The following is a 13493-nucleotide window of genomic DNA, read 5'->3' on the forward strand; positions in this document are numbered from 1 at the left end:
CACAGGAGACAGCAGCACCTGCAGGCTGTTCGAATCAGCGGCTGCTGCAGGCCGTGGCATATGACCTCTCCTGAGCGGCTCTAGCCGGCCTGCGACGGCAAATGTATCAGCACCGCAGCAGCAGCAGTAGAGGTTGTTGCTGCTTCTGGAGCAACTGATTTCGTAGCAGCAGCAGCAAGTTGCAGGTGTTCATAAACTCCATCGTTTGCACGCCATTGACCGGACGACGAGCACTTTACGGGATGACCTCGGCGCAACAGGGATTCGTAGGGTTTTATGCATATCTAGTTGTAGTACTGGAAGCGGCACAAGAAGCGCCGGCAAAGAGTAGTAGCGGTAAAAGTAAAGACCTTCCTCGATAGAATCAAACGGCTACCTACTGGGTGACCCTCACTTAGGCAACCGAAAGTGCATCAACAGCAGGGCAGCCACCTCTAGTAGTGATGGGAAAAGATGCATCCACGAAAGATAGTCACAAAAGAAATGGGACGAAATGACACGCATAGTCAGTTACCAGACGGACAGGAGAACACACGTACAGGCCAAAGACCGCACAGAGGCATAGACAGTAGTAGATGCGGACACTGCCCGGCAGAGAGCGGCATAATGCAAAGAACCCGTGTGCTGCTTTACCAGCGCGGTAGGGCTTGTGTAATGGAGCCCACTGGAGAGGAGCATGCAAGTGGCTGACGCTTTCGCCACCAGACAATCAGTGAACACCGCGTCATCATGCGTGGAGAACAGATCCCATCGCTAGAAGTCTAAATTTTCAGCTCTCCTCTGTAAAGTGCTTGTTACTGTTACCAGTTAGGAACTTACGCTGCTGGTATGGGACATTTAATGGGGACGCTACCCTCAATATAGCGCAGAAACAACCTGCAGGAACTTAAAAATCTGCTTTGAAAAGATACGGCGCAATTGAAATCACCCCACTTGAAGGAATCCTGTTAAATCGCTGCAGACCAGGCAAAGGTTGTCTAGCCTGCTGCACTAGGCCTACGGTTGGGTCTGGAAATACAGTCGAGAAACACGAACGAAGTCTCTCCTCCTGAGGAATCATCCGGCGTTTTAGACCTTCAGAGACAAGGATGAAGCCACGAAAAAGTATTACGTAGTATGGGGTACACTGTGCCCCAGTGGGAATCTGGTCTCTCTTGTTGCGAAAGCCTCTGCTTCCAGCCACAAATGTCTTTGGTAGCGTTCCGCCCTGTTGCTACAGCGCATGGTAGTCTCTACACGCAGTCTTTTGCCCTAGGATGCTCGTCGCCGATAGCTCCAAGGCTAGTCGGTTTAAACGCTGCAGTTGCTTGGTCCTCTCGATTGAACATAACGCAATCCTCGCCTCCTCGTTGCAGCGATCCCGCAGGCGTGTGAATTCCCACCCCAGCGGGCAATGCCCCTGCTTTGGCGCATCTGTGGTGGAGGTTCTGCTGAGTGTCTCTTGTGTGACTTCTTGTGCTCATATCACTTTGGAGGAGGCCTCTAAACTCTACTTGCACTGCTGCGCTGGTTAGCTCCAACTCGCTCGGTCATCTCTTCCATGCCTCTGCTTCTGCAACCCTATTGGCTGTAGTGCATTTTGCATCACGATATCCCGCAGGTGCGTGACTTCCCGCCCAAGCGGGCCATCCCCTGCTTCGGACAATCTGCGGTGTAGGATCTGTTATGTGTCTCTGGCGTACCTCCTGTAGGGATATTCTCGTGTCATGGTGGTCCTTTGTTATAAGCACAGGAGCTGCTGTCTACACTATTCAAGTGGCGTCTCGTGCACCGGACAACCGGGGGGATGTCCCATCGCCTGCGCACATTACAAGCTTCTTGGGTAAGTTCATAAGTAGTAAGCTCTCATGTGTGCGATGCAAGACGCCTAAGAGTCCAGTGGTTAAGACTACTGTAGTATGCACACAACACCCGAACATCCCCCAATCGTGGCAAGCTGGGCACAGATGGATCGAGCTCAGGCCATAGGGGGGTGCAACAGATGAACCAAAGGTGTAAGCTGAGAAAGCGAAACAGCACCAACTAGAGGAGCACGTATTTATTGGAATTCTTGACACAGTGGAGTGCCAAGATTCTAATTGCAAGGGAAAAACTCATGACACCGTTAATGCTGAAGAAGTGAAAGCCAGCCATGGTAAAAGCCCACGCGATACATGAGCAGCTGAACCCCCAGGTGATGATTGTGCAGTGTCGGCATAACAGCTGTGCTTGTTTCTGAGGTGCTCTGACATTGGGGGGACTCATCGATGCAAGTGCACTGCGCACTTTCATTAGTCCGCTCATGCCTGCGGGCGTGTCATTGACACAAAACCTACCATTTCACTGGAGAAAACAACGAGCAACTGCATATTGACGGCTTAGTGACAGAGCTTACTACGTGGCACAGAGAAGAACGCCCATAGCGGAATGCACTATGGGCGCCTCTACCGTAGTATGCCTTCCCAGAGCTAGAATGGCTAATTGAGCATAAGGAAGCTTAGCGCTTTTAGCCCTGCGACACCACATGCATGGTTGATAGTGTGGCCTGCCGGAAAGACGAACAAACGAAGTGAATGAGCAGCGGAACTGCCATCAGTGGACACTGAAACGAATACCGTCGGAGCGAGCCTACGAAATGTTGGCACAACAACTCTCTAGGCTGCAAGCGGTACAAGTGGCTACACTCCTTCACCTTACCCGCAAACAAAAACAAGGGGAGCCGCAAAGTCAAGGATAGGATACTCATTAAGTAACTACATCAGCAGACACAGGACATCATTTCGTTTTTGACGCCTAGCCTTAACACCATGCTGGCTCTACTGAGCGTGGAGTGTCCAGCAGCCATCCACCAGCAAGCGCCAAGGACCTCTACTTGTGCGATTGCAGGGAATCGTAGCTGCGTCCCTATCTCACAAGCCCGCATCGTGTTACCAACCTCCCAAAAAAGCGGCAGGGAGACGAAGGGCTGCCAAAAGCTACTGCCACACTCAGCTATGGCCATCTTGACGAGTTGCTACAATTATACAAGGGCCAGAGGGTTCTCTTGCAGATACGTGAGGTTTCAAAGGAGTATAGAACATTGGTTTGAAACAACTTACCTGTGGGACTACCACCGCGGTGTCCGCATGACAGCTTCATTATTATCACCAGGCCAGCTATTTAACAAGTCCACCATATACCGGATGCTACCAACCCAATTCTCAGGGATAGCTAAGCTGTTAGCTAGTGCCTGAATAGGCTCAGTCTCATCCCCAATCCGTGCATTGATAATAACGGCTGGCGCGTTCGCTGATGGTCCACTCCAGCGGAAAGGGCCCATGACGAGAATGATACATGAAATGCGCCTATGATTGCCGCTGATTCTTCCCCTTCCCCACCCAAGCTTTACTGGAGGTGCTCAAGGGAGCTTAACATCTTTGTGTGCTTTATTTCAAGGCAGGTTTCCCCAGATCTTAGTGACCCAGGAAGGCCCCTGAAAAACAGTCTCTCCCAGTCTTGTGCTTCTTTGAGTATACGGCTATGCACTTCGGCCTCACGGACGTCCCTGCTGTCTCTCAAGCTAACGTTAACACTTAGCTCCAACACGGGGATAGGGTTCTACTGCCCACCTTGTTGACGTGCTGGTGTACAGCTATTACGCATGCTAAGTTCGGGCGGCAAGTACTCAGCATCGGAATGTTAGCTATCCGAGCTAGTCTACCAGCACTAGGGGCATGGAGCCTGCAGCTGGCAAGATACATTCTCCTCACGAGTGGCCAGAAGCATTTACTAATGAGGCAAAAGTATGCCACTTCCCTGGAGCTGTGAGTATTGCCTCATGGTCGTCGGCCTTGGCTAAGCCGGCATGCTCCGGCCTCCTGCAAATCTTACTCCTCATGACGGTTTGCGTAGATGTTAAAACGAAGTAGGAATGGTAAACTAGCGAGCAAGCAAGGGCTTGAATAAAAAGATGAGACGTTCAATATCAGGCAGATAAACTTACATATTGCCAACGCTGCATGAAAGGCACTATTGGTACAGCAGTAGAACGTGAGAACTTACAACAGCACGGCAGGACATTTTGTGGCAACATGATTGATGAACACGGTGGAGACAATTTGTCAGCAGTCTTTCTGGAAGCGAAAACAAAGGCCATTTTTACGAAACACACAGAAGCAGGCGAGCAGCACAAGCATAGCAGCATACACACACCAGCATTAACAGAATAGGCAGAACCCACCGCAAAGATGGCAACGACGGCCCGCGTGAAGGTTCTGTAGTGCACAGGCACTACAATGGCGTTTGCTGGTGACCTTAAGAGGGTAGCTAGCTGGTGACCTATAGGAGGTTAGCACGGAAAGCGAGCGCAGAAACTTCTTACTGGTAACGAAGTAGGGCACTTTGTCAGAAAGATAGCATGCGTAAACTAGAAGTGTCTGCCAATACCCTCATATTGGGGCTGGCGATGACGCCGGCACGCTGCGGGCACCACCCCAACCGGGTCATGTGTTCAAGAACTATGCTTCGGCGACTTTTCAAGAAAGTTCGATTCATAGACTCGGGAGATGGCGGGTTATTAATCATTCGGTACTGTTTTATGAGATACGTGTGCCATGTAGAGGATTTGTCAGAAGGGCGCCCTATTCATGCGCCAGGTGGTAACGTAGTAGCAACAAAGAGCTCTGTGCACTGCATTTTGGGGCTGCTCATGGATTTAACTATTTTTCATTTCCAGGCCTAGGAGTAGTAATACCTGCAATATTTACCTAAATGATTCACACACACACGGCTCGGTAACGGGTGCATTTGCGCAAAGGGTGCATTATCAGCCCACCTCAACAGGAGGCGTCTGTAATTTCCTTAAGCAGAATACCCAGCGGGCAACCGGTTCAGAACCGTCATGCTACTCCGAAACCCACCGCAGCAGAGCGGCCGCATGAGCATAAGGAGGCGCCCCCGCAGATGGCACCTATACCCAATGCTGCCGGCCTACCAGCGGACAGTCCGCACATTACGCGGGACCAACTGTATTCCGCGATTGCTGTGATGAATAATGCTATGAGGATGCCCTGGGAATAGTGCGCAACGTTCCCCATACTTCCTTAAGACTCCAGCACTATGCAAGCCTTTTTGTTGCGCATCGAACGACGGTACACTCAGTTGGGATTAAAGCCGCGTAACTGGGGGACCGCGCTTATCGACCACCTTGTGGGCCGAGCCCTGACTTACTGGATGTATTTGCGGCGGAATAACGACCTAAGCAACTGGGAGATGGTACAGCGCAGGCTTTTGACGCGGTTTGACGAAACATTGTAGCAGAGTCTGCGTTCCATTCCTCAAATATAAACGCCTGAAAAAAGATATTAACAGCGGAATGCTACAACCGGCTACGAATAGCTAGAACGGCTTCGCTGATTTGTTGTGCTTTGTTAGCAGATATACCACAAAAGGGCCAGGACCTGGGAAAGGCAGGAGCTGAAGCTAGCAGCGAGGGAGATTATTTATTTTGGTGGTGGTGCGAAGCGGCCAGGACAGATGTATAAGTATGCCCGCCATCATATAGTTTCACTTGAGTCATCGAACTTCACCATGTTTCTGAGACTTTTCTGTAGCTGCTGCAGAGTAAACAAGTTACTATTTGGGTAGTGGGTACCGTCCGAAGCAGTCCGCCTGCCTGTCAAGTAGCAGAGTATTGGGACGGTTTTGACAATATGTCAGCACCTCGGTTCTCTATGTTTTTTCACTTGCCTTATTGAGATATCTCGAAGCTCCTTGGGGAATTCAAACCACCCAGTGGCTAATTGTGGCACTGAATGCATACAACAGCTGTATGCGAGAGAGATTTTCGTGGTCCATGCATCCCGCAGCCTTGGCGGCATAACGCCGCCAAGGCTGCTACTTGACAGGCAAGCGGACTGCTTCGGACGGTACCCACTACCCAAATAGTAACTTGTTTACCCTGCATCAGCTACAGAAAAGTCTCACGATATAGTGCACAGCGCTCTCTGCTGCTACTACGTATGTTGGTACCTGGCCCACGAATAGGGCGCCCTTTGACAAACCCTCTGCATTCGACTCATATCTCATGAAGCAAATACCAAAATATCAATAAAAGCAGTCATCTTTCAAGTTCTCAATCCAACATTGCTAAAAGCCGCACCCTCATAGCTCTTGCTTCCTTGGCCAGGTTGGGGCGGCGCCCCGCACCGGTGCCAGCGTTAGAGACAGCCCCTATCTTATGGTATTTACAGGCATCGCCAATTTAAACATGCTGTCTTTCTAATAAAATGCCTTAATTAGTGCCTGCGCACTACATGTGTGCTCTAGTCTGAAAAATTCCTCACGCACATGCTCAGCGTCCATTGGCATCAAATTGCCCCAGAACGCATGGAAAGGAAGATTATTTTTGTGCTTTTTTAAATTTTATCAGTGGAGGGTTTGCAAGCATAAAATACTACGTGTACTGCACTGACTGTAATGTCTTGTTGCTGAGGCACTGAAGCGAAAACCTGCCAGTCCTCTTTATCCGCCTGTCATTCCCTGTAGACGCTGCAGTCACGCCAACGACATCAAGCTATCGACGTTTCGTTCGCAGGGAAAGAATGGACACTTATGCTTCTTCAAGTTTTCACCAAAACGGCCTACTCTATTCCCACAGGAAAAAAACACCGACTGCAGCGGGCATTGTCAAATTCCTTTCTAGCAGATTTATTTGCTCATAAGGTCACTGTGAAGCGCTGACTTTTGAGAAGACAACATTAAGAGAAAAACGTCAAATACTTCAGTCACTCAAGGCGGCTAAAGCTGTCCGGAGAGCGTTTGCGGCAGGCTGCTCGCGTGCCGTCTTTCACCGCTGCTATACTTTAAAAGTCTAGATAATTCGAACGCGGATGAGCGCAGGCTAGGTTGAGGTTGCAAGTAAGTGCTGTTTGGACTGGCATACTGGAGTGCCGGCTGCAAACTGTACTCGCCGTGGCAACTGAGAAAGCGTGATCAAGCCATGTGGAGTACCTCCCGGGTTGCTCCTGCATTGCATGCAGGTATAAAATATTCGCTGTCTGCCGTACTGGATGGACGCATGTAAGTGAGGCTGAGGGACGGAGGCAGTCCTGGTCTCATTCATTTTATTACTCCCTGCCAGTCCCACACCACTTGCTCGGCACAGGCAACGAGCGCGGAATAGATTTGTTATTCTTCCCAGGACGACGGTCTCGACCACAGTCGCAATCCCTGTATGTCAAACTGAAACGAAACAGTGGTCAAGCGCTCCGTAGATAGGTGCCCACGGCGTTGCCGTATGCATGCTCAGTTTCCAGTAATGCTACAGGGATAGGAGAATTCCAAACTTTCTCGTCACATTGCTTTAGTGGAGGCTGTGTCCCCTCCGTTCCCTTCCAGCGAGCAGCCATGATAAATGCTCAGCGCCAAAAACTACCTTTGCTGCAACTGGCTAAGCGTACAACGTACAATGACGCCTTCAGGCAAAGGGAGGCGCTACACTGCGCAGAAAAAATACACCTTCAGTACTCAAACTTAGCAAAAGCCGCAGGAACTTCACAAACGTCGCATAGACTGGTGCATGGGGCTGTACACAGCACATGTCTCATTCACAGAGGAATAGGCGTTTTTGTGAGAAGCTAAGGGGCGCTGCATGTGACAAGCTGCAACAGCCCAACCAGCTGCAGCTGGTGAGCTTAGCAGGTGAGTTCCGTTCCGGGACCTCGTGTCTCTTTTCGCATGTGCAAAACTCACGGAAGTGTCCACCAGCCTCAAAGCTGAAACTTGATTACGGAGACATGAACTCGTTTTGCCTTTAAAAGCAAACATAAAACAAACGCTAACACGAACAACACCCACACGGCAAAACCCAAGGAGAGGGCGAGCAGGCTTCCCAATACAAACGCCACATTGAAGCAAGGGGCTTGCAACTGCATAATTCATAAACGTTGATTTGTACATAAATCACAAGACAGTGGCACCACAGAAGGCAGAATGCTGCGCCCCCAGATGAAAGGTACTGGACCCCCACATCAGTTGGGGGGCCCAGCTCCAGTCACAGCTACAGCATGGTGGCAACTGCTATTATGTTCGAGTTAGAGGAAAATGGGGATATATTTGATAATCACATAAATAAACGCTCTTGTACTTAAGCAGAAGACTTTCACGGGGACGCTTCTTTGCGCGTGAAAACCGAGCGTTCTTGGTGCTGTTGCTGCAGCTGTTTTGAGTCGAGTGGATATGCACCTCACTGCCCGCTAGAGACGATCCTCTTTATTCTTTAGAAGCACATGTCCCAATCTGTGATACATCTGGCCCAAAGATACAGCTGCAACAGCTACAAGAACGGAAACGGCCACAACCACAGCCGGTGAGGCAGCACATCGTGATCTTTCCTGCTCACATATAAGCCTGCTGTGTGCACCTGCTGTCGCAGCTCCCATTGCCTTACCATCCAACCCCTTTATTATTAATTTAGCAGAAACGGGATTCCGTGTAGTGGGCGACCCAGTGCACTTTTCGCTAGGGTCACCTTCAATGCAGCGCTGCAACACCAGCTGCTGGCGCAACATTGGCTGCCTCTGATGCTGCGGAGGTGGCAGCGTATCCTGATGGAGCTATGAAGGCAGTACAGGAAAGCGCGCGCGGATGCTCGCAGCAGAAACGGGACAACTCGGCAAAAATACTACTTGCTTACTGAACAGGAGGGAACAGCTCCAGGTGCTGCGGAGCTCTTTGGACAGCTAAATTGAAGCTGTGTCGGCGTACGCCGACAGCGCAGCGCAAGTAGCATAGCACAACGCAACCGACAGGAGCAGCAGCGACAACACGAGCAGCAGCTTATGTAGGAGGCAGCGAGCTGCTGAGGATGTGGCAGGGACAGCACTCGTGGGTGGAGGACGAACACGGGTGGCTGCAAAAGCAAATTACAGCAACAAGAGACTCGGAAACAGGACTTGCACGCGAAGATGTGGGAGTGCTACGACAGCAACATGTTCTGCAGAAGCATCAGCAGCTAACACAGCCTGATGCTGGCGCGGAAGACGAGCTGTTCTGCGATAATGATGACGAGGGGGAAGAGCAACTGCATCAACAGCAATTCCAGCTTCAAAAGCAGCAAGCAATTGAGAACCCGTTGAGTTCTGCCTCGAAAGGTGGCGGCTTGTTGGGATTGTCGGCCTTGAACAAGCGAATAATCCGCGTTAAAGATGAAATCAGAAAGCGAGAGGGAACGCATCTGCAGCAGCAGCGACAGCGGGAGCAAGATCGAGGTGCCTTAAGCTGCTGCAACGCACTTTTTGCTGGGCAGCCACAAGATTCCCGACGCAGTGAAGGGGGACCGAAGAGAGAACAGCAGGGGTCGTGGCAGCCAACATCACAACAGAACGAGCATCACCAGCAGCTGCAAGGTGAGGACGCCCGGGAGGTACTGCACTTGGCTCGTCTTGTTGAGGAACATCAGATACTTCGGGCTACGGAACAGGAACAGCTGCAACAGATGAAGGTCACGCAGCAAGAGTGCAACCGAATCATCGTAGACAGAGCATTTCTCAAGTGGGAGCTGCTAGAGGCAGCAATGCAGCAAGACGACACGGCGCGGCAGCAGCAGCATCAGCTTACGCTGCAGCTACTGCAGCAGTTTCTCGACAGACGCAGAAGTGAAACTATCAAGCAGCAACCTGACCAGGAACCGACCCACCAGCATCGCATGCAATCAGTGAGCCTGCAACGAGAACCAACAGCAACAATTGTTGCTGCCGTTCAGCAGCGAGCCCTGTGGCCATCGATTGGCACCAACAAAAGCAATACGAGAACAGTCTCACAAGTTTGCAGCAGCTCCGTAAGCAGCAACAGTTGCCACCGCAGCAGCAGCAGCAGTGCCAGCAGCAGCAGTTACAGAAGTGCTACGAACAGCAGAGGCAGCAGCGTGCCAATGCTTTCGCGCGCGGTACAGGCAAGGGGCCGTCTCCAAGGCTCACATACATTCAAAAGTGGGGAGCTCCACACCCCTCGGCATCACCACCGGTCGTTGCGGGCGGCTGCCGTTGCTGCCGCTGCCGCTGTTGCTGCCGCTGCTGCTGCCACAGTAGGTCACAAAGCTTCCACTAAAAGAGCGGGTCCCCCGCTTCTGGAAGAGTCTCATAACAAAAAGCATATGAGGAACCGATCAAACGCTAATCAGGAGCGGAGCTACCTGCAGCAACAGTGCCAGCAGCAGGCACAGCAGCAGCGCCTTTTGACAGTGAAGAGAGAACAGCATCACCACCAGCAGTATTCGCAACAGAGGGCGCAGTTGTTGCAACAGCAGCAACAGAAGCGTGAGGGTACGCAACACAACGCGCTGCAGCACCCCCGTAAACTCACTCAAAAACAGCTACAACAAAGAACACAAGCCCTCATGGCGGCCCGGCAAGCTCTCAGGAGAAAGAAGCAGGCCACCTTGTCTGGTGAAGGAAGCAGCAACAGTAGCAGCAACAGCAGCACCACAATCTCAACCAACAACAGCAGCAGTAACAAGATTGCCAAACAATGGGAGGAAAGACTAGCAGTGAGTTGTGGAAGCGCCAGCGCCAAAGACGATCCAACAGCTACTGGTAGTGTGCGAGCTGCATCTATTTCTCCTACGCCCCCAGACACACAAGTGCTCTTGTGCTTCTGCTCTTGTTTTTGTTGCCCGTGCAGCGGCATCGGAAACACATGCTCCAATCCCTCCTGCCCATCCGTGAGCAACCTGTGGCCGAATGTCGTTTACCAAATAACCCCGCTACCGTGGAGACGAATTCAAATTCCTGCAGCGCGAGAGCACCAGAACCTGAAGCAGCAACAACAGTCGGAATTTCTGCCGCGGCAGCATCAGCAACGGAGGCTGGAGACGCGGCAGATGATGAGACTGCTGTATCAGCTAAGACGCAGATGCGCTTTGGGGTTGCTGCACTGCAGTTAAGCACTGTGAGCACCATAAAGGAGGCTCTGGGCCCCACAGCTCGGAACGTCTTCATGGCAATGCAGCGCCTCGACATGCTGACGCGCCCTGCAGGTACACCTATGCCAAAGCCACAGTTGCAGTACGTGCGATCGAGTTGGGGTCCAACACCAAAACACATCCAAGCCGAGGTCCTTCAGGTTGTTCATGTGAGCACAGCAAAATCGGACAAATTTTCCGCGGTGCTACTGCCGTATTCTGGCTGCTGGTGTTGTAGTATTTCTGGCAGTGAGGGGCTCCTTTGGTAGTAGTTTGCATTGGCGCTAGTTCTGCTCGGCTAGAGATGCTGTTTTTGCAGACACGTTTGTGGAGTCGGCTACCTATCTTCTTCTGCGTGCCTGAGGTTCGCCTGGCCGCAGTGGCCGATGCCTGTCACCCAATAAGTAAACTTACTTCCTTCACAGGAGAAAGATTCACAAGGCCAGGAGAACGGATTTGGGTCTTCGGCTCACCCTACCCCGTGGCAGTCTGGGTCGGATCCCCGATCAAGGTGACTGGCGCGGCTGCTGTTTTTGGGGTTCATCATCTGTATTGCTAAGGCGTCCGTATTGCTGTTGCTGAAGGTGCTGCTGCTGGCCACACATTTTTGCCTTTCCTGAGCTTGCGCACTACACAGAGCCTGCAGTCCAACGTTGGTGTACGTGCAGTGTTGCATATTACTTGGTTCTATGTGTGTTGGTGTAGAAAGGCGAGTTTAAGATCTTTGGGATTCGAGCCGGGGAATTTCTTACTCCTGCAGAAGGGGCCGAGGCGGCTAAGGCCCTGCAGCCAACGGGACAGTACGACAGCATTAGGACTTGCGACATTTACGTGAGATTTGCCCCCATGAGGAGGCTGCTGCTGCTGCTGGTACTTGTTGGGTGTTTCTGCCGCCCCTCGTGGCAATTGATGAACCAGAGCCCTGAGTAGGCTTATGTGGGACTTTCGCGGCTCAACGAAGCCACTAGCCCCACGCACCGTCAGCTATATGTGTCTGTATCTGAATCTTTGCTGCAGCCGGACGCCTCAGACGCCAGCGGGCAGTGGCAGCGCAAGGTATGTGATGCTCTTCGTCTGGCGGGTGTTAGCAGTGATCCACGGGAGAAAGAGTTCAGCGCGAAGCGCTTTTCGCATGGCTGCAGCGACTGCGGCACGGTACCATTTGTGGCAGTCCCCTACATGGGCTTAGAGTTCTCCTCTATACGCAGAGCCTGCCCCCTTGCTTTTGTCCAGCATACGGGTGGGTTCTGAGTTACTGGTCTGGACTGGTGCATGCACACTGCCGTTTCGCTTCATCTTTTTTTGCTTTTAGGACCTCATCTTGGATAATGTGGCTGCTTCTTGTCAGTCTTCTGCTGGTGTTATTGGGCTTGTAGTTCATGCGTCTGTGGGTCATGCAGGGGAACGCCTGCTGAACTCTGATTTGTTGAGGAGCCCGTGGACAAAGTGGCGCCGCCAGCGTGAAACTGTCTGTGTACACCAAGTGCTGGTAAACGGACTGCCGCTCTACCTTTACTCGAACAATCCGCAGGTGAAACCTCTTTGGCGCATGTTCTTGCCACTGTTGTTCTTGCCTTCGATGTTGCTTTCAAGTTTTCTGGCTTGCTGCAACGGTGAGGCTGTTGCAAGCAACGCATCGTGGATTGTGTGCGTGGTATTGATTTTGGCGGGCCTGCGCTGCAGGAGTCTCTAACAACTGGGGATGAGTTGTGTCTAAACATGCTGAAGTTTCCCGGTTTCCTGACGGACACATTTTTGGCGACATTGGGTTTGATAAAGAGGCGTCGCGCAAACGCAGAGAGCGTGCTAGAGAACCTACGGCTGCAGGGCTACACATCTCCTCAGTGGCTACAGCGGTGTTTGCTACTGAGGTACCCCCTGAACTACGAAGATATATGCTCTAGGGGTTCGATGGAGACTGTTCGCCTGCTGGAGCTTGTTTCCAGGCACAACACTGAAGGGCCGCGCAGCGTTACGTTGGCCAGTCGCCTAGGCCTGACTAGCGGGCCCGGCAATAGAGAGCCATCCAGCATTAACATCTCCCCGCGCACGGGTCTAACGTGCTTTATGCAGTGGCACGTATCTCATGACAGCTCATTCAGAGAAGAAATAGAATCGCTTTTAGCAAGGGAAGCCTCTCTGCCCCTTTGCAGCTGCCCCAGCAGCATTAAACTAAGACGGGTTGCGCTGCGGCTGCTGCATCTTCCGGAGGCGTATGCCAGTCTTCCACCCCACGAGCTGGGTCCTCTGCTCGAAAGCCACTGGGTCGTGGTAGAGGGCGCAGCTAAAGAGGCAGAAGGTGCATGTGTTATGCAGAGACTTCTGCGGGCACGGGACTGTTGTCGCCAGTGTTACAAAACACACCCTGTGGCGAAAGCCTTTCCTAGCATGGGATGGCGGTACAGATATCCCTTAGAGCGGGGAGATGTGTCAAATAACAAGCCATAATTGTCTTTGTCAATTCAGTGGGCAACGGGGGCTCCTGGCCACTTCGGGGCAAAGGAGAGCGTGCCCGTCCTGCCATGTGGAGGGCGTCAGCAGGCAACACGAGCACGGTATCAAAGTAGCTAAATTC

The 13493-nt window shown here is 51.9% G+C and overlaps 1 protein-coding gene across 1 annotated transcript; it reads left to right on the top strand.

The window, feature by feature from the left end:
* Nucleotides 1–8246: 8246 nt before the first annotated feature.
* Nucleotides 8247–13366, top strand: ENH_00031630 (hypothetical protein, conserved; the record flags this gene model as incomplete). Its single annotated transcript, XM_013580090.1, has 9 exons — nucleotides 8247–8326; nucleotides 8582–8676; nucleotides 8769–10504; nucleotides 10639–11088; nucleotides 11238–11429; nucleotides 11624–11749; nucleotides 11936–12158; nucleotides 12319–12449; nucleotides 12602–13366. The coding sequence occupies 9 exons, from the start codon at nucleotides 8247–8249 to the stop codon at nucleotides 13364–13366; spliced, it is 3798 nt and encodes a 1265-aa protein (XP_013435544.1).
* Between the last annotated feature and the right edge of the window lie 127 nt (nucleotides 13367–13493).

This window comes from Eimeria necatrix, genomic scaffold (genome assembly GCF_000499385.1).
Source record: "Eimeria necatrix Houghton genomic scaffold, Enh_scaff22, whole genome shotgun sequence".
Lineage (NCBI taxonomy): Eukaryota > Apicomplexa > Conoidasida > Eucoccidiorida > Eimeriidae > Eimeria > Eimeria necatrix.